This window comes from Cervus elaphus, chromosome 21 (genome assembly GCF_910594005.1).
Source record: "Cervus elaphus chromosome 21, mCerEla1.1, whole genome shotgun sequence".
In the NCBI taxonomy this organism is placed as follows: Eukaryota; Metazoa; Chordata; class Mammalia; order Artiodactyla; family Cervidae; genus Cervus; species Cervus elaphus.
This window is the reverse complement of record NC_057835.1, coordinates 61556366-61583067: the sequence shown is the minus strand read 5'-3', so window position 1 is coordinate 61583067 and position 26702 is coordinate 61556366. Positions and strand designations below refer to the sequence as shown.

The window sequence follows — 26702 nt, the reverse complement described above, 5'->3', positions numbered from 1 at the left end:
TAATTTACCCTACCCCTCCTTTCCTGTCCATATGTCCATATGTATCCATATATCCATTCTCTACTTCTGCATCTCTATTTTTATTTTACAAATAAATTCAGGTGTATCATTTTTTTATATTCCACATATAAATAGTATTATATGATAAGTTGTTCCTGTTCTGATTTACTTCACTCTATATGACATCTAGGTCTCTCCACATCTTTGCAAATTGCATAATTTCATTCCTTTTTATGGCTGAGTAATATTCAGCAGTAATACATGTACCACATCTTTATACATTCTTCTGTGGATAGACATTTAGGCTGTTTCCATGTCCTGGCTATTGTAAACAGTGCTGCAGTGAACACTGAGGTGCGTGTATCTTTCGGAATTATGGTTTCCCCAGGTATATGCCTAACAGTGGGATAGCTGGGTCACCCGGTGGTTCTACTGTTTAGTTTAAGGAACCTCCATACTGCTCTCCATAGTGGCTGTGTCAATTTACATTCCCACCAACAGTGTAAGAGGGCTCCCTTTCCTCTATACCATCTTCAGTATTTACTGTTTGTGAATTTTTTGATGGTGGTCATTCTAAATGGTGTGAGGTGATACCTCACTGTAGTCTTGACTTACATTTCTCTAATAATTGGTGATGCTGAACATCTTTTCATGTGTTTGTTGGCCATCTGTAGGTCCTCTCTGAAGAAGTATCTATTTAGGTCTTCTCATTTTTGATTGGTTGTTTTTTTGATATCGAGCTACATGAGCTGTTAGATTAATCTTTTGTTAGTTGCTTCATCTGCAAATATTTTCTCCCACTCTGAGGGTTGTCTTTTCATTTTGTTTACGGTTTCTCTTGCTGTGCAAAAGCGTCCAAGTTTCACTAAATCCAAATTGTTTCTCTTTGTTGTTATTACTCTAGAAGATGGGTCAAAAAAGATCTTGCTGTGATTTATCTCATAGAGTGTTCTATGTTTTCTTCTAAGAATTTTATAGTATCTAGCCTTACATATAGATCTTTAATCCATTTTGAACTTATTTTTGTGTACAATGTTAAGAGAATGTTCTAATTTCATTCTTTTACATGTACCTATCCAGTTTCCCAGCACCACTTATTGAAGAGACTGTCTTTTCTCCATTGCATATTCTTGCCTCCTTTGACACAGATTAGGTGACCGTAGATGTGTGGGTTATTTCTGAGCCTTCTATCTTGTTCCACTGATCTATATTCCTGTTTTTGTGCTAGTACCATGCTGCCCTGATAACTGTAGCTTTGTAGTATAGTATAACGTCAGGGAGCCTGATTGCTCCTGCTCTGTTTTACTTTCTTAAGACTGCTTCGGCCCGGCTTTCCTGATGGTCCAGTGGTTAAGAATCCACCTTGCAATGAAAGGAATACCACCATTTTGGTCCCTGATCCAGGAAGATTCCCATATGTTGCTGTGCAACTAAGCCCATCTGCCACAACTACTGAGCCTGTGTACTCCAACTACTGAAGCCCGTGTGCCTAGGGCCTGTGCTCCGCAACAAGCACTGCCACAAGTCATCCCCGCTGGCAGCAGCAAGGACCCGCCACAGCCAAAATATAAAATAAATCTTAAAAAAAAAAGGACTGCTTTGGCTATTTGAGGTCTTTCGTGTTTCTATACAAATTTTAAAATTTTTTGTCCTAATTCTGTGAAAAATGTCCTTGATGATTTGACAGGGGTTACACTGAATCTGTAGATTGCTTTGGGTAGTACAGTCAATTTCACAATCCAATTCTTCCAATCCAAGAACATGGTATATCTCTCCATCTGCTTGTGTCATCTTTGATTTCTTTCATGAGTAACTTAGTCTTTTGAAAGTGAAAGTCACTGAGTTGTGTCCAACTTTTTGAATATAGCTCTTTTGCCTCCTTAAGGTAGGTTTACTCCTAGGTATTTTATTCCTTTTTTGTTGCATGGTAAATGGTATAGTTTCCTTAATTTCTCTTTCTGATCTTTCATTGTTAGTGTATAAGAATGTAAGAGATTCTGAGTATTAATTTTGTATCCTGCAACTTTACCAAATTCATTGATGAGCTCTAGTAGTCTTCTATTGGTGTCTGTAGGACTTTTTATGTACAGTATCAGGTCATCTGAAAAAAGTGAGTTTTACTTCTTCTTTTCCAACCTGGATTCCTTTTATTTTTCTTCTCTGATTGCTGTTGCTACAACTTCCACAACTATGTTGAATAAAAGTAGTGAGACTGGATAAGCTTTTTCTGCATCTATTGAGAAGAATATATGTTTTTTACTCAACTTGTTAATATGGTGTATCACATTGATTTGTTTGCATACACTGAATAATCCTTGCACTCCTGGGATAAATCCCACTTGATCATTGTTATGATCCTTTTAAAATGTTGTTAGGTTTGGTTTGCTAGTATTTTGCTGAGGATTTTTGCATCTATGTTTATCAGTGACATTGCCCTGTAATTTTCTTTTTTCTGTGATATCTTTGTCTGGTTTTGGTATCAGGGTGATGGTGGCCTCGTACAATGAAGTTTGGAGTATTTATCCCTCTGCAATTTTTTGGAATTGTTTGAGAAGGATAGGTGTTAGCTCGTCTCTAAATGTTTGACAGAATTCACCTTAAAGCCATCTGGTTCTGAACTTTTGTTTCCTGGAAGATTTTTAATCACAGTTTCAATTCCATTACTTGTGACTGCCTGTGCCTGTGTGTGTGCTCTGTTGTGTAGAGTCTTTGTGACCCCATGGACTGTAGCCCACAGGTTCTTCTGTCCATGGGATTTTTCAGGCAAGAATACTGGAGCAGCTTGCCATTTCCTCTTCCAGGGGATCTTCCTGACCCAGGGATCGAAACAGGTCTCTTATGTCTCTTGAATGGGCCGGGGGATTCTTTACCACTAACATCACCTGGGAAGCCCCTACTTGTGATTCGTCTGTTCAGATCTTCCCATCCCTTCATGTTGTCTCCGCACAGCCAACAGCAGTCCTCTCCCTGGATCTGCTTTCCTAACCCCATGTTTTAGCATTCAGCCCCCACCAGCAGCTTCTGCTCCTACGCTGGGGTGCCCAGGGTAGATTCTGGAGGAGGCTTTGGCATAGACGGGCCACATGGGCCTTATGTATGATCAAAGGAGGCTTTGGTGGTGGTGGCACTCAGGACCCTGCAAGGGTGGGCAGCGGAGGCCTTGGCTTGAGCAGCAGATGAGCTTGCTTAGTCGGGAAGGAATATTTTTACTTACTGCTCACTCCCATCCTTCTCAGCACAAGGTACATATCAGGTGTTTAATACAAGCTGAATGAATTTAATTCATTACAGTTAGGGTGACTGTACATTCCAAATTGTCTAGGATAGTTCTGGTTTGCCTGTGGTATCAGCATATTGAAAACAGTGTACCTTTTTGCTTTCAAAGTGTCCTGATCTGGGTAATAAATTAAGTGAAAATACTACTGCACCTAAGTTAAAGTTCTTCAAAAATGTCATTAAAATTTCCAGAACATAAAGAATGAATGAGCTAAGGTGCAAAGCACTGTCAAATGAAGCAGCAGAGCTGAAAAGAGCAGGTGAAGAGCAGAAGCAGGCAGCTCCACAGAACACGGAGCCATCTCGTCACTTTTGCTGCTTGCTGGGCCCAAGAAAGAGCAAGTCCTACATTTAGAGATTCTTCCAAAAGCTAATTTCCCATTTATAAGAGCACTGAAAGGGCTCTCATTTCAACTAGGGATACAAGGAATTCAGAAGGCTTATACTATACCAAGCATTATACCTTCTATAGCTCCATACTGACTAAAGAAAAACTGCAATGAATCTATATCCAAAACCACACTTTGAGAGAGCATTCATTTATATTTTTAATGATATGGTTGGAATAGACTTCATCTTAATCTTCTCTTTCCACAAAAGAAAGATTTTATAAGACAAACCTTCAGGAAAAACAATAAGTCATTAATAAGGTTTCACTGGGCTCTGAAATTAATTTATTGATATATAAATACATTTAATTAAAACACTCATTTTGTTACAGACTGAACTGTGTTACCCCTAAGACTCCTATGCTGAAGTCCAAACTGCCAGTACCTCAGAATGTGGCTGGATTTCGAGACAAGACCTTTAAAGAGGCAACTAAATTAAAATGAAGTCACATGGGTGGGTCCTATCTAATGTGATGGGTGTCCTAATAAGGAGAGATCAGGACACAGATACACAGACTGAAAACCATGAGAAGATACAGATAGAAGACAGCCATCTACAAACCAAAGAAAAGGGCCTCAGAAGAAACCAACTCTGCTAACACCTTGATTTTGGATTTTTAGCCTTCAGAACTATGAGAAAATAAACCTATGTTATAAATCCACATAACTCAGTCAACCAATATTTTCAAATATCTAATTCGTATTACAAAATCATGCATGGTGAAAAAAAACCCCTTTAAAGGACAAGAACGGTCACTGGATTTTGGTAAAACAGGCAACAAAAGTTCACTGATGCAGTTTCAGATCCCACTTGCAACTACCCTTTAAGAAACGACCACCTGTTGAGTTCTGGCATCACATCAAAGAAGAATCTTCACAATTATCTGAAAAAAGTTATGGAAATATTCCTCTCTTTTCAAATCATACATTGGTGTACTGCTGGATTGTCCTTATATTGTCGAACAAAGCAATATGTTACAAAAGGCTGAGCGCACAGATGTCAGAATCCAGGTACTCCTTTGTAAGTCAATCTTTAAAAAGTTTGCAAAACTGTAAAGCAATACCATTCTTCTTACTGATGTTATTTTGGAAAATGCGTTTTTAATAAAACTATGTTACTGATGTAAAGATGCCATGGATTCACTACTTTCATATCCAAGTAAATGAAGAAGTTTTTAAACAATTTCTCAGTTTTAATTTCTAATACAGTAAATATCAGTAGCTATAGCCATATAAACATAAGCTCTTTGAAATTCTTGTTATGGGCTGAATTGCATCCTTTGCAAACTCATGTGCTTAAGTCTTAACCCTCAAATGTGACTGTATTTGGAAGCCAGGCTGTAACTCATAAAGATGGGACCCTAATCCTAGAGGGCTGGGATCCTTATAAAGAAGAGGAAGAGACACCAGAGTACCTCACTTTCTCCGAGAGCACATACAGGAAATGTCATGTGAGGACACAGTGAGAAGGCCCCATCAGCAAGTCAGGAAGAAAGGTCTCACCAGAAACCAACCCCACCCACCCCCTGACCTTGGACTTCTAGCCTCTAGACTGTGAGAAACTAAGTGACCTTGGACATCTAGCCTCTAGACTGTGAGAAACTAAGTAGCTATTATTTAAGCCACTCAGCCTATGGTGTTTTGTTATGGTAGCCACCTGAGTAGACTAATACAGTCCCTGATATTATTAAAAGCTTACAAGGGATCCTGAGACCAAAAAATTTGAAAATCACTGAATTAGATAATAATCACTTGGCTGTGTAAATTAAACGTTTGTAAACAATTTCTTACTTCATAGTGACAACTTGGAAAAGTCATCACAATTCTCAATAGATATCCAAAGCAGGAAAAGGGAGAAAATTAAGGTCAACCCTAAATAAACTTTTTTAACTTGATATACACAACTGTATGACACTTGAAAGCATATGAAAATGGGGAAACACACTGTAGAAGAATTAACATAGGCTGCAAAGGCACCTGCTTTTCACTTTCAGGAAACCAGACCTGTTAATCTGTTTGGCCTGGCACAGGCTAACTCCTAGACTACTTGTTAAGTCTATTAACTTTCTAAATATAAAATAAGATATAAAACAAAAGAGGAAACCTTCAGTTTTGCTTAATGAGAAAAAAATAACCACAAAATTGTAAGAAAACATGAAGAAATCAAGCGGTAAACTGACAAATACACCAAGTGCAATTTTTTTTAACTGCACAAAACTCATTAAGAATATAGGGAATAATAGTAAGAAACTCTATTTCAGTATATGTGAAAAATAAAGATTTTGCTCTCCAAGTAACTGTACTTGATAAGGTAAAAATGGTATCAAAGTTGTAGAAATCACCTAAGAATGAAAAAAAAAATCAATTGAATTATAGTTGATTTATAATGCTGTGTTAATTTTAGGTGACAGATTCTTTTCCATTAGTTTACTAGAAGATACTGAATATAGTTCCCGGACTTTATTATTTATTTTGTATATATAAGAATGAACATTTTAATAGATATGGGCCCTTAAGTAATTATTAATTTATAAAAGCTTAAATAGGTGGAAAAATGCATTTACCTTAGCAAGTTTCTGAATCTCATAGATGCAAATATGTTGGGGTGCTTTTTTAGTAACATATAAATTGTGCATTCAAGTACTACAGTTTTATGTATAGTAGCATTTCATCTAAAAAGTCAGGCAAAAATGCTAATTTCTAAGGCTCCAATGCTCTGAGCAGCATTCAAAATTACATTTTCATAAATTTCACTTCATAGAACTTTCTATGGAAAGAAAACACAAATTCAGCTTGAGCTAACTTTTCTCTTGGTTCAATGTTTGTACAGAAAAATAATTATGCAGTCCGTCTGGAAAAGTATAATCAATCCACAGCCATGCAAGTATCAATTTTATCTTGTGAGAATTTCTCTAAGTTCCAGTTCTTTCCTTATTACATGCTGCAAAAAGCAGTAATAACTTTTATAGCCAAATATCACTTCATAAGATACCAGGTGGCTTTCAATATTTACCATATAAGTCATGCATGAAATTTAAACATTACAGAAAATGACTTACCAGTTGACACTCCTGAAATATGCACATTTTCAGAATGTTCTGCAAGAGCACCATGTCCTAAAATTAAACATAATGAATAAACTAATTTCCAAGATAAAAATTTTAAAAAAATTTTCAGATTCTCCCTCTAACAGAAAAACAGGTACTTAGAGCTACTTATAATATTCAGAAACTAAATTAAAGTCTCATAATAATCTTCAAAACAATATTACAAAGCCCCAAATCATAATCTCAGTAAGAACAACAAAACGTTTTGGAAATCACGACACGGTAGTGTAATATAAAGGCCAAATATATAGATGTGATTAATATCAGAAAGAATTTTCTGTCAAGTGAACAGTCAAAAGAGAACTTAGGACTATTACCAGAAAAGGGACAATCATATACTTTTTAAAACAGCATTTCTCTAAAAGCATGCTTAATAGTCCACAATGTGCTCACTGTTACAGTCACACATGTTGGTACTTAAAAAAAAAAGGTCTGGCTTTTGCACTGTCTTCTAAGTCTGTCAACATTTTATCAACAACTCTAATAGTCTTTAGGGGCTTCCCCTGTGGCTCAAATGGTAAAGAATCCGCCTGCAATGCAGGAGACCTGGGTTTGATCCCTGGGTTGGGAAGATCCCCTGGAGAAGGGAGAGGCTACCCACTCCAGTATTCTGACCTGAAGAATTCCATGGACTGTATAATCCATGGGGTCGCAAAGAGTCGGACAAGACTGAGAGACTTTCAATCAATCAATCGTCTTTAGAGTAGAGACATAATTATATCCTATTTTGGTAGCCCATGGTTTTCTATACCTCCTACCACAAAGCTGGGCACATGAAAGCATTCAAGTAACTGAAATTAGTTACCAAGTGTCAGCTAGAAAAATAGCATTTAAAAAAGACCCCTTTTAAAGTAGAAACTATGTACTCCTTTAAATGAGTAAACAGTGTCCCTCAGGTATTATCCTTAAAAATTTAATTTAGCTGTATTATGAATGACTTCCATCTACCTCTACTTTTCTTGTACAAGTTGCTCATGTTTACTTCTAAAGTTTTGTCTCTTGTCTATGCCTTAGGTCAATTTCCAGCTGACAAGGCATTCTCCCTAGTGCGGGGCAGGTTCAGAGGAAGCTAGGTGGGAGAAACTTCAATGGCAAAAGCAGAATTCACTCTGAAGGTTCAAAGAGTGAAGATAACAGCAAATACTATAATTAGTAGTTTATCTTTTAAACCACCACATTTCTACGGTTGCTTGATTACTGTTTCGCATCCCCCAAGGAGCTAAGCTCTAGGACAGCAGAATCTGTGTTCGCCTGCCTCACCACTGTATGCAGTTCCCAGAACAGAGCAGGTGCTCAAAGAGCTAATGAATGAAGGGAGGCTATGGGAGGGCCATGACAATGCAATGAAACCATGCCAGCTAAGCACCTGAGACACAGGACTGGAAAAGGTCAGTTTTCATTCCAAGCCTAAAGAAGGGCAATGCCAAAGAATGTTCACACTATTGTACCACTGCACTCATTTCACATTGCTAGTAAGGTTATATTAAAAATCCTTCAAGTTAGGCCTCGGCAGTACATGAACTGAGAACTTTCAGATGTACAAGCTGGGTTTCAAAGAGGCAGAAGAACCAGAGATCAAATTGCCAACATTTGTTGGATCATGGAGAAAGCAAGAGCGTTTCCAGAAAAACATCACTTCTGCTTCATTGACTACACTAAAGCCTTTGACTGTGTGGATCACAACAAACTGTGGAGAATTCTTAAAGAGTTGGGAGTAACAGACCACCTGACCTGCCTCCTGAGAAATCCTTAGGCAGGTCAAGAAGCAAGTTAGAACCAGATATGGAACAATGGACTGGTTCCAAACTGGGAAAGGAGTACATCGAGGCTGTATATTGTCACCCCATTTATTTAATTTATATGCAGAGTACATCATACTAATTGCTAGGCTAAATGAATCACAAGCTGGAATCAACACTGTCGGGAGAAATGTCAACAATCTCAGATATGCAGATGACACCACTCTAATGGCAGAAAATGCAGAGGAACTAAATAGTCTCTTAATGAAGGTGAAAGAGTGAAAAAGCTGGCTTAAAATTCAACACTCAAAAAACTAAGACCATGGCATCCGATTCCATCATTTCATGGCAAATAGAAGGGGAAAAAGTAGAAGCAGTGACAGATTTTTCTTGGCTTCCCTCACTGCAGATGGTGACTACAGTCATGAAATTAAAAGATGTTTGCTCCTCGGAAGAAAAGCTATGACAAAAAAATAAAATAAAATAAAATAAATTAAAAAAAATAAAAAAAAAAGAAAAGCTATGACAAACCTAGACAGCATATTAAAAAGCAGATAAATCATTTTGCTAACAAAGGCCCAAATAGTCAAAGTTATGGTTTTTCTTGTAGTCATGTATGGTTGTGAGAATTGGACCATAAAGAAGGCTGAGTGCCAAAGAACTGATGCCTTCAAATTGTGGTGCTGGAGAAGACTCTTGAGTGTCCTGTGGACCACAAGGAGATCAAACCAGTCAATTCTAAAGGAAATCAACCCTGAATATTCACTGGAAAGACTGATGCTGAAGGCCCAATACTTAGGCCATTTGATGCAAAGAGTTGACTCATTGGAAAAGACCCTAATTTGAGAGTCCCGTGGACTGCAAGGAGATCAAACCAGTCAATTCTAAAGGAAATCAACCCTGAATATTCATTGGAAGGACTGATGCTGAAGGCCCAATACTTTGGCCATTTGATGCAAAGAGTTGACTCACTGGAAAAGACCCTAATGCTGGGAAAGATTGAAGGCAAAAAGAGAAGGGGGAGCAGATAATTAGATGGTTAGATGGCATCACCAACTCAACGGGTGTGAGCTTGAGCAAACTCCAGGAGATATTGAGGACAGAGGAGCCTGGTGTACTACACTCCATGGAGTTGCAAAGAGTGAGACATGACTTAGCAAATGAACAAGAACAGTGCCAGACAGATTGCACTGAACAGAAATTCATTTTTATAGGTATGTAAAATATATTTTAATTATTACTGAAGAATACTAGTGATAAAACAACCTTCTTAGTTCAACCACAACTACAGCCTTCAAAATGAAAAGAGGTGTTATACTTCCCTCCATTAAAAACGATCCAGTGGAAATGGTGGCATAGGTGTGTAAGTTGTATTTAGTACACAAATAAATTGGATCAGTTATTTATATGAGCACTGAACATTAGTACCACAGAAGCCACATTTTTCCCAGCAATATTAAATGATAGAGAAATGAAGCTACTAGAAAGCTCCTACATTATTTCTTTAATGTGTACAACTTATGAAAATTGGTAGCATAAACAAAACAGTAAATAAGAAACAGATTCAATAAACAACTAACAAGATTGGCTGAAGGTCAGTATAAACTGCCTCAACCTTTGCTATTTACAAGAAGGTCAGCAGCACAGGCATCACAGGGAGCTTATTGTTGGAAAGGCAGAGTCTCAGGCCCTGCCCCAGGTTACTGAGTCAGAATTTACATTTTAACAAGACCACTCCCCTGCTTCCAGTGATTTGAACGCACATTAACATTTGAGAGGCAGGGTTTAAACCTTCTACTTCTAAAGTAGCTACAACTCCAAATTAAAGCTGTGTAATCTGTGACCCTAAGATTCAAATACCCTTAAGGTAGCATATTAAATTATCCTCAGGAAAACTCCTGAGGATATTAGATACATTTTATACATTAAATTTTTAATTCTAATTCAGTAAACAGAATAAAGACAAGCAGAAGGAAAACAGTAACAATGTAGTATTCAAGACTGTGGGTTCTGGACTAGTTTGCCAGGATTCTAACACCAGCTCCAATATTTACTTGCTGTGCAATCTGGGGCAAGTTACCTAACCTCTTTGTGTCTTAATTTCATCTTTAAAACAGAGCAGATAATACCTATCTTACAGGGTTTAGGAGAATTCTGTTAGTAGAAAATAACAGAATTTAATCTATATTCCCATTAGCATGTAAATGAACAAAGTAAAAACAGTCTTACAATAAAAAAATAAACCGAATTAATTCTATATGTGGTGGTGGTTTAGTTGCTAAGTCATGTCCAACTCTTGCGACTCCATGGACAAGTAGCCTGCCAGGCTCCTCTGTCCATGGGATTCTCATGGACAGAGAATCCGGGAGTGGGTTGCCATTTCCCACTCTAGGGGATCTTCCCAAACCAGGAATCATACCTGGGTCTCCTGCATTGCAGGCAGATTCTTTACCAACTGAGCTACAAGGGAAGCCTAATTCTATATGTACTCACATGAAAAGATATGCCCATTAAGTTAAATATGCTTCAGAATAACATTAGAATATGATCTAATTTTAATTTTTAAATGGGTATATATAGTTAATGCATATGTTTATATAATCATAACATATATGAATGCATGTGTGTGTGTATACACACACACACACACATATGTGTGTGTGTCTCTAAGGCTATACACAAACTGAAATTAAAGAGGAAGACCTACTTTGTGTACTTCAGCATTGACCGAATTTACTACAACAGGCACAGATTCCTTTTAAAAAAATTTATTCATATTATCAAAAAAATAGAGAATACATATAGTCCCTTTCCCATCATTCTTATAAATATTGTATGAAACATTATAATTTCAGAAGTATTATTGATTTTTAAAACCAACATAACAATACTTTAAGTCATAAAACATGATACTAACTTCCCACAAATTTACTCTAGTTTAAAAACAATCCTACTTAAAAGTTAAAAAAATGACAATTTCTGATATCATCAAATAACTATCCCTTTTTTGAGGATTACATTATACTAGATATTTCCTACTCTAAGTATCACATGAAATAAGTGGGCTGCTTAATTGAGGTATACTTGTCATTTTTACAAACATGCCACTTACAAAACACATGTTATAAGCTGAGAGCACTGCCTCAAATTGCTTTGTTAATACAAAGTTCATTATATTTCCCCTAATGCCCAGCCCCCAACACCCAAGAGAAGAAAACCCCATACATATGAGGTTGTACACACACCACCTCCTCATTGCAACTACAGTGGCGACCATGCAAGATATTCTCACATAAGTCACCCTTTAAAGTTGCTATATACTGGAATAATACACAGTCTGATAAAGCATTACTTCTATAACCATACACTGTGTGTGTGCACGTGCTCAGTCATGTCCAACTCTGTGAGACCCCATGGACTGTAGCCTGCAAGGCTCCTTTGTCCATAGAATTTTTCCAGGCAAGACTACTGGAGTGGGGTGCCATTTCCTCCTCCAGGGGCTCTTCCTGACTCACCGACTGAAACGGTGTCTCTTGCACCTCCTGCATTGGCAGGTGGATTCTTTATTACTGGGCCACCTAGCAACTAATTAGTTAGTGGACCAGCTCATTAGCTAGAACTCCTGGAAGACAAGAAAAAGTTTTATTATCACTTAAGTAAGGAAATAATTTTTAAGACTTAATTTTTTTTTCATTCCTATTAACCAAATTCCAAAGATAATTGGTCCCACTTATAATTCTTCTTACCAAGCTAAAATATGGTTCTGTAATTTCTGCAATACAAGAGAGAACCTTCTAAAAGAGATATGTACTGTTTTAGGAAAAGAGACCACAGGGTGGTGAATTTGAGCTCTGGAACCAGACTCTGTGGAATCAAACCTTAGCTTTACTATTTATTTTATTCATGAACCTTAATAACAATTTCTCCTAAGATTTACTCACCTGCATAAACAGAATATCCTCATTTAGAGAACATCTTAATTCACGGTCTCTCCATCCTTGTTGCTTTGTATCTTTCTTCCTGTCTATTCTTATTAAGAACTAAAGTTCTTAAAAAATAGCTAATAAATACTGCAAGATGTGATAGATACCTGCCAGACACGCCCTAAGTGCCTCACGAGGCTTCCCTCAACTTATCCTGAAAAAAAGCAGTTCACTATAAGGCAAGAAAACCAGCTTATAGCAATTTAGCAATTTTTTTTCAAAAAGCAAGTAATTGGATGGATTAAAAATTCAAATTCACAGTCATTAAAAAGTTTGTGCTCCTTACTTAAAAAAAGAAATGCGGACATGAATATACTTGCTTGCAAAGGAAACAGTACTTAACTTCTTAACTTTCAGAATTAAAACCCACCTCCCACAGCTACTCCAATTTGTATGGGGGAAGATCACTGGTTTAAAAGTTAATGAGCAGCAGTTACAAGTCACTTATATGATCAGCATCCTACAATCCTATTTTCACTGTGCAGTGAGAAGTATCAAACATCAAAATATGAACATACATATATATACCCCCAAAGCAAACATCATTTCTATTTTACTTTACTTAAAGAAAAATTTCAAAATTATAAATAGGGCTTACCAAACTCTCCAAAGTATAAGCCTTCCCAACTACTCCAAAAGTCTCCTCTCTTGTGATTCACTTTTCCACTCCATCTCTTCTTTCCAGAAATATTAGATTTCACTTAGAAAAGAGTCAGTTGCGTCTTTTGCCTTTGGACTTTAACATATTATTTTTTTAGGAAGGTATCTCCTGATTCCCTCATTAGGTTAGGTCATTCTGTTAACAGGCTCCTATAGAACTGTCACTTTCTGAAAACTTATCACACTTGTATTATCTGTGTAATGTCTACTGTGTGACCTTAATCTAGGTGGGGGAAGGTGGGTGGGTGCTGGGACATAGCTGGGTTTGTTCTGTTTTGTAACCCAGTGACTAGCACAGAACCCAACACACAATAGGAGATACTTAGTCCAAATCTGATCAAATAAACGAATGAACAGTAGGTTGATGATATGTAAGTAAAAGGCATAGTCTTTGCCACCAAAGAGTTGACTATCTACTGAGAAAATAATTTAAAATATATGAAACAGAAGCAAACAATATAAAACCAAAATAAAATTAGCAAGCTTTTTACTCAGGTAGGAAGCTTTGGAGGCTTTTCTACTAAAAATGGGAATGGAAGATAAGAGTACCCACCATATTAGCCATGATATTAACTCAGTGCAATTACACAAAAAAAGACAATTATAGGCATAAGGACTGGAAAAGAAGAGGTAAAACGACATCCATCTGTATCTGATACGATTGTATATGTACTTGAAAAACCCAAGACAGTCAAGAGCAAAGTTATAAAAAATATGATAAATTAGTAAAGTAGCAAGATATAAAGTAAGCATACAAAAATAAAACACCTTTATAGAAACAAGCAACAGCCAGTCAGAAGGTAAGAGTAGATACAATTTTTAATAGCAACAAAGAAAGATTTTTAAAACCTCAAACAGAACTCCTGCTGCTGGTCCTGATGAAGCAATGGATAACAGACCAGCTTTCTCCAGGTAGAAAGCTAATGCAATAAAAGAACTCTTTAATTTGTTTCCCAGAGATCTTTATTTCTCAGAGATCACAGTTTTATACTGCCTGCTGTCTCATGTCTGAAAATGTTGGAAAAAAAATTTTAAAAGTTCAGACATGAGACAACAGGCAGTTTTAACCAACAAAAAGAGAAAGAAATCCAAAATGGACTTACTAATACCATTTTGTTAACTGTTTTCTAGTTTTTTCAATAATTCTTTTGTTCCTTTTCTCTTCTCTTACTTTCTTCTTTGTGATCTGATCATCTTCTGTGGTGGTCTGATAAGCTTTCTCTTTTGTGTATCTACCATAGGTTTTTGCTTTGTGGTTCTTATGAGACTTAAATATCTTATAACAGTCTACTTTAAGCTGTTAACTTTGAATGTACACCAAAGCTCTACATTTTTACTCCCCCCCATTTTATATTTTTGATGTCACAATTTATATCTATTCACCCTGAGTATTCATAATAAATTATTTTAGTCACACTTTTAATACTTTTGCTTTTAAACCTTCATACTAGAGTTATATAAGTGATTTACTAACCACCAATACAACATTTGAATATTCTGAATTTAACTATGTATTTACCTTTACCAGTGAGATTTATACTTTTATTATCTTTTCTTGTTCCTAATTAATATCCTTTCATTTCAACTTGGAGAAGTTCCTTTTAACATTTCTTGTGAGGCGGTATAGTGGTGAAGTCCTTCAGCTTTTGTTTCTCTGGAAAACTCATTATCCTCCTTTAATTCTGAAGAACAACTTTGTCAGGTAAACTATTTGTGGTTGGCAGTTGCTTTTTTCTTTTTATTTTAGCACTCTGAATATGGCATGCTACTCACTTGTGGCCTGCAAAGGTTCTGCTAATAGTCTTATGAGGGTTTGTTTGCATGTAACAAGTTTTGGTCTTGCTGCTTTTAAGAATCTCTCTTTCAAAAAAAAAAAAAGAATCTCTCTTTCTCTTTTCACAATTTAATAATGCATATATCAGTCTGCTTGATGCTGTCCATAAGTCTCTTAAACTATCTTCACTCCTTTTCATTCAAATTCCTTTCTTGTGTGTGTAATTCACTAAAGGATGCAAAAAGTCAACCATAAGAATTTAAAAGAAGTAGTTGTTTCTGGTTAGGATGATTATTGTATTAGATGTTGTTCTAGTACCCAGATGAAACTTTTCTAAATTGTGCAAAGTGTATAAGAGAATTTGTTATGCCCTTGTAGAAGTGATAACACTTGCCTCTGACAGGCCTACTACCAATCTGTAAAAAAAAATAAGGTTCTGGTAACACTGCTCTAACCAAATTCATATGGCTTATAGATTTCTTTTCCCAGGTATTCTTTTATTTCCTATGATCTTCCCTAGAGCCATATGAGTTAACTGCTGGTTTGTGGAACTCTCATCCTTCTTACCCCATTTTGGAAAATCAAAACTGCATTTCTGTTTTCCAATCATCAGATCTTTCTTTCCTTCTCTCATTCCCTGGAAGTATTTTACCACCTAAGTCAGAACTCATTAAGGCATTTAGAGTCTCTGGATGAACTCCTATAATCCTTGTACCTGTGTCCTTCAAGAAGACTCTCAGATACAATTACTCTTACCCCTTTCAGTGTGAAGAGTAGTATATTTGACAGAGGGGACATAAACATCACCAGTATTACACCATCTGTCAAAGTAACAGACTTATATTCTTCTCTGTTATTCTTTATTCTACAAAGAAATGTTTAAAAGGCTGCTTTGTTGTCCTTGGTATTTTTGCTGAACTCAATCTTGTGTTTTCTCTATATTACTAATAGCAATGCTTTTATTTTTGGTTATTAAATATCCTTTTTATCTTGGGAACATGTTCTTAATTAGTCAAGTCATTGAGGAATTACTTAATTCTGCCATTCATTCCTTTTTGGGAGTTTGTGATTTCAATAACTAGAAATTTTTGAGATTTGAATAATCTCCCCAGACTTTCTTTCCAGATTTTCATGTTGTGGAGGCACTTTTTTTTTTGGTCTAAACTACTTTAGAATATTTAGGTCTTAAGCTCTGATTCTGCCCAAGCTAATTAAAAAAAAAACAACATTTATTTATTTATGGCTGCCCTGGGTCTTCACTGCTGCATGCGGGCTTTCTCTAGCTGTGGTGAGTAGGGGGCTACTTTGTTCTGGTGTGTGGACTTCGCACTGCGGTAGCTTCTCTTATTGCAGAGCATGGGCTCTAGGATGTGTGGGCTCTAGGGCGCAGGCTCAGCAGTGGTGGTGCATGGGCTAGTTGCCCCATGGCATGCGAGATCTTCCTGGACCAGGGGTTAAATCCATGTTCCCTGCATTGGCAGGTGGATTCATAACCACTGGACCACCAGGGAAGTCTCCCAATCTCATTTTTTTTTTTTTTTTTAGTGATTTTAATACAGTTATTTCTACCTGGTCAAATAAGGTATAGAGAAAGTATACTGTTATGGACTGAAATGTGCCACTCAAAATTAATACGCTGAAGCCCAAATGCTCAAGGTGACTGTATTTGGAGACATGGCCCTCAAAGGGATAATTAAGGTTAAAGGAAGTCACAAGGGTGAGGACCTAATCTGATGAGACTGTTTCTTTAAGAAGAGACATCAGATATCTCTTTATTTGTGCAAAGAGAACAGACCATGTGAGGACACAGTGAGATGGACACTGCAAGTCAGGAAGAGGAACCTCATCAGAAACCAACCCAGACAGCACCTTGACCTTGGACTTCTAGCGTCCAGAACTGTAAGAAAATAAATTTACGTTGTTTAAGCTACCCAGTCTCTGGTATTTTAATGAGGCAGCCCAAGCAGACTAATAAACACACTTTTCCCAGGTCATGGCTAAACAAAGATGTTTGTGAATGCCTTAAAAGTGTATAAAAAATTCAGAACATTCTTTTGAAAACAGGCTCCATAGTGTCTAACAAATACATGAGACATTTTGTGCAAAAAAAGGTTAAGAAATCCCTTGGAGACAGAGCTTCTTTTCCAGCTTTATTTAATTACTGGTATTCTAAAACTATTACTTCTATAGCTTTTTAATTGTAGGCATTCATTATGGATTTAATAGACTTTTATGAACTGGCCTGAACCTACCTGCTACTTAAAATAATAATAATGATCATTTACAACATTATTTTTTATGGAAATAAACATTCTAATTTTCAAAGCACATTAAAAAACATTTGGGAATTCACTGTTTTTATGTTTAGGCTTCCTATATTATGTTAGTAAGATTTTATGCTGGAAATATCTTCAAACAAGGGCATGATGACAATGAACTATTAGTCAAAGAACAAATACTATACAAACACAAGTTACCTGTATTCAGAGGATGAATCATATCCCTGAAAGAACATGCAAGACAGTTATGAATCCCACTGCTGAGTACCTCAGTGACCACGTTCACGCAGATAGAAATAATCTTTATTGTAAAACAGCTTGAAGCATTGATGTAAGAACTCACAAAACAAACTAGAAAGGGGCTCAGTTAAAGAGTACATGGGTTCAAAGGTTCCTACCTGTGACTTCTGTGTTTCACAAGAGTAAATATGAAGGTTTGAATGGATTCAGAAATCCAGGAAAAATGAGAATTATACACCTATATTTCCAATGAGATTTACTGACATATACTTCACACATTTAATTCATCATTTAAAGTGTACCATCTGGTGGTTTTTATTATATTCAAAAAGTTGTGCAACTATCACTACTATCTCATACCTGAATGTTTCCATCAACCCCAAAGAAAAAGCGTACCTATTAAGTTATTCCTCTTTTTTGTTTTCTTCCAGCCCCTACATTAACTAATCTAGTTTTTGTCTCTATGGGGTTTTCCTATTCCAAACATTTCATATAAATGGAACCATACAATATGTGATCTTACATGTCTGGTTTCTTTCATCATGCACAACATTTTCATGGGTAATCCATGTTGTGCCACATCAGTTGTTCATTCTTTTTCATGGCGCAATAGTAGTCCATTATATGGATAAATCACATTGGGCTAATCCATTCATCAGCTGACAGACATCTGGGTTGTTTCCACTTTTTGTGAATACTGCTATGGATATCTATACAAGCTTCTGTGCAGACATGTTTTCAATTCTCTTGAGTATATCCATAGAGTGGAACTGCTGGGTCTTTTTGAAAACTCTATGTTTATCTTTCTGAGCAAATGCCGAACTTTTTTCCAAATGGCTGTGCAATTTTACATTCCCAACAGCCATGTGTAAGAGTCCCAATATCCCCATATCCTCAACAATACTTTTTTATTGTCTTTTTATTACAGTTATTCTGGTGGGTGTGAAGTGTTATTTCACTGTGGTTTCACTTACATTTCCCTAATGAGTCATGATGTTGAAGTTCTTTTCATGTGTTTATTGGGGATGTCAATATATCCTTTGGAGAAACATCTATTTAAACATCTATTCAAATCCTTTGCCCATTTCTTAATTAGCTGAGTTGTCTTTTTGTTTTTGTTGAGTTTTGAGAGTTTTTACATATTGTGCATATTAATCCCTTATCAGATATGTGATTCATGAATATTTTCTTTCATTCTGTAGTTTAATTTTCCACTTTCCTGATGTAAAGATGTTTTTTGATGTTGAAATATGTGTTTGAAGTATAGGTATTTTTTGGTTTCGAGACAATCCAATTAACCTATTTTTGTTGTTGTTGCTAGTGTTTTGGAGTCCTATCCAAGAATCCATTTTGTAATTCAAGATCACAAAGATTTACTCATATGTTTATTTCTAAGCGTGTCACAGTTTTAGCACTTATACTTGGTCTCTGGTACATTTTGAGTTAACTGTTGTGTACAGTGTTTAAAAAAGGGTCACATTCATTCTTTTGCATGTGGATAACCAGCTGTCTCACAACTGGATGAAAATATTATTTTTCCCCAGTGAATTATCCTGGCACTTGTGTTGAACATCAGTTGGCTATAAATATAACTATTTACTGCTGAACTTTCAATTCTATACCATTGATCTAAAATGATCTAAAATATATATCCTTATGCCAGTATCACACACTTTTCATTCCTGTAGCTTGATATTGTATTGATACTGTAGCTTCTGAAATTGGGAAGTATGAGTTCTTTTTTGAGATTATTTTGGCTATTCTGAATCACTTGAATTTCTAAATCAATTTTTTCAATAATTTAATTAATTTATTTGGCCATGACATACCGTTTGTAGAGTCTTAGTTCCCCAACCAGAGACTGAACCCAGCCCTCAGCAATGAAAGTGCAGAGTCCCAACCACTGAACCACCAGGTAATTTCCTTTAAATGAATTTTAAAATCAGCTTGTCAATTCTGCAAAGAGAGTTGAACTTTTAGGAGAGATTGTGTTGAATCTGTAGATCAACTTGGGGTGTATAAAGAATACTAATTCCTAACAATATTAATTCTTCAGATACATAAATATGATGCACATCTTTTCATTTACTTGTTGTTCAGTCACTCAATCGCTTCCAATTCTTCGTGACCCCATGGACTGCAGCACACCAGGCTTCCCAGTCCTTCACCATCCCCTGGAGCTTGCTCAAACTCAAGTCATTGAGTTGGGGATGCCATGCCACCATCTCATCCTCTGTTATCCCCTTCTTCTCCTGTCTTCAATCCTTCCCAGCAAGAGGGTCATTTCCAATGAGTTGGCTCTTCACATCAGGTGGCCAAAGTATTGGAGCTTCAGCTTCAGCATCAGTCCTTCCAGTGAATATTCAGGATTGATTTCCTTTAGGATGGACTGGTTGGATCTCCTTGCAGTCCAAGGGGTTCTCAAGAGTCTTCTTCAACACCACAGTTCAAAAGCATCAATTCTTGGGCGCTCAGCCTTCTATATGGTTCAACTCTCACATCCATACATGACCACTGGAAAACCATACCTTTGACTATACTGACCCTTGTCAGCAAAGTGATGTCTCTGCTTTTTAATATGCTGTCTAGATCTGTCATTTCATCCAAGGAGCAGGTGTCTTTTAATTTCATGGCTACAGTCACTCTCCACATGATTTTGGAGCCCAAGAAAATAAAGTCTGTCAGTGTTCCCATTGTTTCCCCATCTATTTGCCATGAAGTGATGTGACAAGATGCCATAATCTTCGTCTCTTGAATGTTGAATTGGAAGCCAGCTTTTTCACTCTCCTCTTTCACCATCATCAAGAGGCTTTTTAGTTCCTCTTTGCTTTCTGCCATAAGGGTGGTGTCATCTGCATATCTGAGGTTACTGATATTTCTCCCAGTAATCTTGGTTTCAGCTTGTGCTTTATCCAGCCCGGCATTTTGCATGATGAACTCTGCATATAAGTTAAATAAGCAGGGTGACAATATACAGCCTTGACGTCCTGTTTTCCCCATTTTGAACTAGTCCATTTTTCCATGTCCACTTCTAACTGTTGCTTCGTGACCTGCATACAGATTTTTCAGGAGGCAGGTAAGGTGGTGTGGTATTCCCATCTCGTTTAAGAATTTTCCAGTCTGCCGTGATGCACATAGTCAAAGGCTTTATCATAGTCAGTGAAGCAGAAGTAGATGTTTTTCTGGAATTCTCTTGCTTTTTCTATGATCCAAAGGATGTTGGCAATTTGTTCTCTGGTTCCTCTGCCTTTTCTAAATCCAGCTTGAACATCTGGCTGTTCTTGGTTCATGTACTGTTGAAGCCTAGCTTAGAGAATTTTGAGCATTACTTTGCTAGCATGTGAAATGAGTCCAATTATGCAGTAGTTTGATATTCTTTGGCATTCCCCTTCCTTGGGACTGGAATGAAAAGTGACCTTTTCCATTTACTAGATTTTTTTTTTTTTTCATTTATTTTTATTAGTTGGAGGCTAATTACTTTACAATATTGTAGTGGTTTTTGCCATACATTGACATGAATCAGCCATGGATTTACATGTATTCCCCAAAATTTTCCCCACAATACTTGGTAGTTTCTGAGTATTAGTTTTGCATTTTGTTATATTTATTCTGAAGCACTTTATTCTTGTTCATGCTATTGCTAATCAAATTTTCTTACTTGATTTTCAGTTGTTCATTGCTAGTGTTTAAGAATCATTTTTCTTATATTCTGCAATCTTGCTGAATTTATTAGCTCTCATGGGAATTTATGAATTCCTTAGGATTTTTACACACATGTATGTCATATCTATAAACAGAGATAGCTTTACTTCTTCCCTTCTAATTAAGATGCCTTTTTCCCTTGGCTATTTCTCCTGCCTAGAACCTCCAATACAATGATGAATAGAAGTAGTGAGAGCAGATGGACATCCTTGTCTTGCTTCTAGTCTTAGAGAGAAAGCTTCCAGTCTTTTACTGTTAATTATGATGAAAAACTGTGGGTTTTTCATAAACGCTGTTTTTTCAGGCTGAGGAAGTTCCTTTTCATTCCTAATTTTTAAAGTATTTTTATTATAAACTGGTATTGGTTACTGTCAATTGCTTGTGCTACTGAGATGACTCTGTGATTTTTGTACTTTATTCTATCAACACGGTATATCACATGGATCGTCCTATGGTGAACCTCACATTTCTGGGAAGAATTCATTTGGTCACAGTTTACAATCCTATTTATATACTGCTGGATTTGGTTCACCAGCACTTTGTTAAGAGGATTTTTGCATCTACATAAGTAAGGAAAGCTGGTCTGTAGTTTCCTTTTTTCTGGTATCAGGGTAGTGCTGGTCTCAAAGAATGACTTGGGGTGAGTTTTTAAAGAATATATATACATTCACATACACACTATGTGCTGCTACTTATGTATTTTACTCTCATTTAAGGAAACAACAAGTATATTGCTTTTGCTTCTAACTTTTCTTCTTGGTTTATTAAATTTTGTGTTTTATTACTTCATATTACTTGATTACATTATAATGCTTCTGCAAAGTGCCTAGGGGTTTGTTTTACTCAAATGATGTACCAGGCACAGTACCCATTCAGATAAATCCAGTACATGGTCACCTTAGTACAGGAGTAAAGTCCAACAAATAAAGGTGTTTTTTTCTTTCTTTCTTTCTTCCTGATTTTCCAACAGGAAAAATCTTTTGCAGTGTGGGGATGGCCTATGACTGGGGTTGAGAAGGGACAGTAGGAGAAGCAGGTGATAAAAATGTTGGATTTTTGATGTCAACTCTATTTTAATAGCTGATGAAGTTGAAGTATAGACAGAAGGGAAAGGCAGTTATATTTTTAAAAATCAACTTTGTTGAGCATAATTTACATGAAAAAGATTCACTAATTCCAAAGTATACAGTTTGATGAGTTCTAACAAGCATATATGGTATTGCAATCACTATCACAATCAAGACACACATCTCCATTGCCCCAATAGGCTCTCTGGTGAATCCCTTTTCCACACTCTACACCCAGACAATGTATGGTCACAGGCATTTATAAGGTCATCATTTGTAAGTATTAGGTATTGCGCTGAACCCAGTACACTAATCTTCCTCCTAAAACTTTAAGGATACTGTTATCCCCATATTACGGATGAGGAAACTGACTCAGATCAGGTAAACTGCAAGTTTCTTTAAGCTAGTAGGTGGTAGAGACAGACTCAAAGCCAGGACTACCTAATTCCAATGTTAAAAATAGAGTTTTAATTAAAAGACACTAAATTTCTTGACTTCCCTTGAAAAAAATTTTTAACTGTCTACAAGTATTCATGCATACAAATCTACTGCGCTTGTTTCCTTCAGTAGAAGTATGCATTTTTTTTTTAAGATACCCAACAGGCCCATTACTTTCTAATGCCATCTGGCACTGATCCTACACCTTTTAAATTAACTTGTGTTACTTTCCTTGTCTTTGTCAACACTTGAAATTGTGACCCCTGGTGCATTTTGTGAGTACAAGTTATATGCCTAGAAAAACACATGTTAAGATACAAAGAAAACCAACTAACAATGATTACTCTACTCCCTTAACTGCAGCCTCAAAGTAGAAAGAAGGGGGGACAGAGATGATTGGCTTTCATTCTTGATACATTTCTATAATGTTGACTTATTAAAGCATATATTACTTTTGTATTTTAACTCATGTGTATTGATACTATGAACTAAAACGTTACCTTCTGAAAAAAATTAATACAACATAATATTTTACAGCTATGGTTTCCAGTTTTTTCTTCATAAAAATAATTAACAATTACAGATGATATCTTTTTTCTTAATATTATTGACAAAACAGTACAAGAACTACCACTTAATACACACACTGAAACATATTCATTGTTCTCTTCCACAGCAACATGTCACTTTGAAAAATGTTCTTACATATGAGATTCAATAATGAGAAGATGGATATGTGGCTGCAACTTTCTTATTCCTGCTGATGTCACTAACAGCACCATGGCATTTATGTACATACTAAAGCACACAAATAGAAACAGTGTTGCTCTGCAATAATAACAAAGATAAATGATTCTTAATGTATTTGTATTAGACTGCAGGAAAAGAGCCTTTTAAAGGAGAATTATACAGGAAGCAGAATTTTAAAACCAGTAACCATCTAAATTTTTAACATTTTGAACTTTTAACATTTGAAAGAAATCACTAAATTGTTAAAATCATTGGGGATACTATTTGTAGACTTAGGTTTTTCTTGACATCACCAGGTGATTTTTTTCCCCACATCAAATGACCACACTGTTCTTTTTCCTATCTTAATTATTTATGAGGGACCTCCCTGGTGGCTCAGTGGTAAAGAATCTGCCTGCCAATGCAGGAGACATGGGTTCAATCCCTGGGTCAGGAAGATCCCCTGGAGAAGGAAATGGCAATGCACTCCAGTATTTCTGTCTGGGAAATCCCGCGGACACAGGAGCCTAGCAGGCTATAACCCATAGGGTCGCAAAGAGTCAAGTCAGACATGACTTGGCAACTAAAGAACAATTATCTATGAAGGATGAGATGGTAGGTGATTTGTTTCTCCTTCTAGTAATGTCTAAAGCCAGAGAACAAGATGTTGTGAATGGAAAGTATTTCACTGGGAGGGAAGGTTGTTCTCAAGTTTACCAGAGGCTCTATCATGGGACCCAAAGAACCCAAATGAACAGTTAGCCTAAAAGCAGATAGTGGATCCTACAATCTCATTTGCCCCGTTTCTTTCCTTCCCCTTAAGATCCTGCTCTCTGGTTCATTTGTTTCCTCTTGATTTATTCAGGTCTTTCTCATCCATAAAGGAAAAACTTTTTTTGCCAGTACACCTTCTTGTTTCTTCTTTCCTATCCCGGTCTTACTTTCTCAGTCAAAAACTCTTTGGAACAATCTACACTCACTAATGGAGCTTCCATACCCATCATTTGCTCCTGAACCCGCTAAGTTCTTACCCTCAGTGCATGTCTGAAACTCATGTGGCAAATATTACCAAAGATCTACCCACCAAACACAATCCTCAAAAACATCAGCACTGAACCCAGGCTCCTGATATCGGAGAAAATCACATAATCACAAGGAATTATGTCACGATATAGTCATGGTTTCATCTCAACTGGATATTTATTACTGGAATATAACTTTATAATAAAGCTTTATTCAGCTCTATCTCTAATTCGCTCAAAAACTACATTAGTCCTTTATTCTCCCCGAGCCTTCAAACAACTTCCTTGACCAATAAATACTCTTAGTAAATTATCTCCCTAATCCTTCAGAGATCTTTTGACATAGTATCCTCTCCTTTTCTAGAAACTCTTCAGCATATATGTTTAAAGGTTTGAGTCCTCCACATTGCTCTCTCTTAAAATTTGACCCATAATAAGAATCATTTTCTTGAGGTGCAAATTCTTACTTGACACCAACCTCCCCAACATTCACTGGACACTTACTGCCAGTCACTGTGGTTGTTGCTTTTCATATACTATTACTGATCTTTACAGCATCAATGTAAAATAGATACTATGCCACTTTCCATGCAGAAAAATTTAGACTCAAAAGAAGTTAAAAGATTTGCTCAAAGCCACACAACTGGTTAGTGGCACTGCCAGGATTTAGGCAGATTTGTCTAGCTCAAAGCCCTTACTCTTAAAATAAAGACAGCAGCAACTAATGAGTTTGGAATATGTGCCAGATGATGGTCTAAGCAATTTCCACGCTTCAGCACATTTAATCTTCATAACCACCCTATAGAGGAGCTGCTATTATTATTTCCATCCTAGAAGTTGTCTTTTAACTTCCCACTAAACAGGAATTCAGTACTACCTTAATATTACCTAGCTATCTTAAACTCACTATGTCTGAGATGGAACTCTTTTTTTATCTGCCTTCAATCTTCTTCTCCTCTGGTATTCCTTACCTGGGTGAATGACGACATCTCCCACTTGTCCACAGAGAAACCTGGAAGTCAGTCCAGATTTCTTTTTCACCAAATCCATCTTTCCCTTTGCACTATATAGTCAGTTCTCATGATCCCTTCCTTTGTGTCACTGATATTTCTTTCTAGTTTCACTGCATTAAATCTAAGCTCCACAAGAACAGAAGTGCAGAATAATGCCTGGCTCACAGCAGACATTTGATAAATATTTGCTGAATGTATGAATAAATGAATTAGCTTGCAAGCTTTGAACTTCTGGTCTTGCAGCCTCTGATCCATTCTTCATAGTGCTACTAGAGATCTTTGGAAAAGGCGTATCTAACGTGCATCTTCAGCTTATAAATCTGTAACTGGTTCAGCTCCTTTTACGTATTAAGCAGCCTCTGAGGCCCACTATCGTCTGGCTCTTCTGTATCTCTTCACCCTTAACTTTTAATACTCTTGGTCTGCTTTTACTTCATACATATAAATTTTGGTTTCAACACAGCTTAAATATACAGAGTTTCGGAAACTGATGTTTTTGAATATGATGCAGTCTCTGCCTGCAACAGTCCAGCACACTGCCACCAGCACACATCAACAGTTTCACTAAAGATTCATATCAGATATGCCTTTTCCAAAGGCATTATGGACTATTCCGGAAACAGAATTCCATCCATCTCAGGGTGAGTTAGGAGTCCTTCTTGATGTTTTCACAGGACACCATCTTGATATTGAGCTATGTGCACATCTTTCACCCAAAATTTTGAGTGTCCTGAGGCGAAGAAAGTTTATCCCTCCTTTCTTCTTTTTCTTTCTTTTTCACTTTCTTTCTCCCTGCCTTCTTATTTCCCAAAACCTATCTCTTAGTTTCTGACAGAGTGAAATTTCAGTAGCTGTTCATTTAAAGAATCAAAATTTCAGATTTTGAAATTAAGCATGGAACACCCCTTATACAAATAGCCATTTGGTTTTCATGTTGTAGTTTGCTCAGAGACTAAGAGGAAAGAAGGAAAAGGATGAAGAAATATAGCGGAAGACAGGCATTTTTTTTCATTAGTGAATGAAGTTAGAAAGAGATAAAGGGAAAGAGAGATTTTGGATGTAATTGTCCACTTGGATGACAGGCTTTAGAAAGCTGTTTCTTACAACTGTACTTCAAAATGGAAAATATTAGCAAATGACTACTCAAAGCTCTTGAGCAGCTTCTGTTTTTAGATTGTAAGGGACTCAATTAGCATTAGCAACTTGCAGGTCGGCAAGAGAGGACATCAAGTCAGAAGCATGATGCTTTTACCATTTTTGATCTTCAATGACTCCTGAGTTCTT

The 26702-nt window shown here is 36.6% G+C and overlaps 1 protein-coding gene across 2 annotated transcripts in view; it reads right to left on the bottom strand.

Moving 5' to 3' along the window:
* LRP12 (LDL receptor related protein 12) overlaps window positions 1–26702 on the bottom strand; it is an 88688-nt gene that overhangs the window by 44088 nt on the left and 17898 nt on the right. Inside the window, exon 2 of one of the 2 annotated variants that reach the window (XM_043879183.1) lies at window positions 6725–6781. The exons of the other annotated variant lie outside the window; for it this stretch is intronic. Within the exon in view, the coding sequence (XP_043735118.1) occupies window positions 6725–6781 (57 nt within the window). The remainder of the gene's footprint in view (window positions 1–6724; window positions 6782–26702) is intronic. 2 annotated transcript variants of the gene reach the window in all.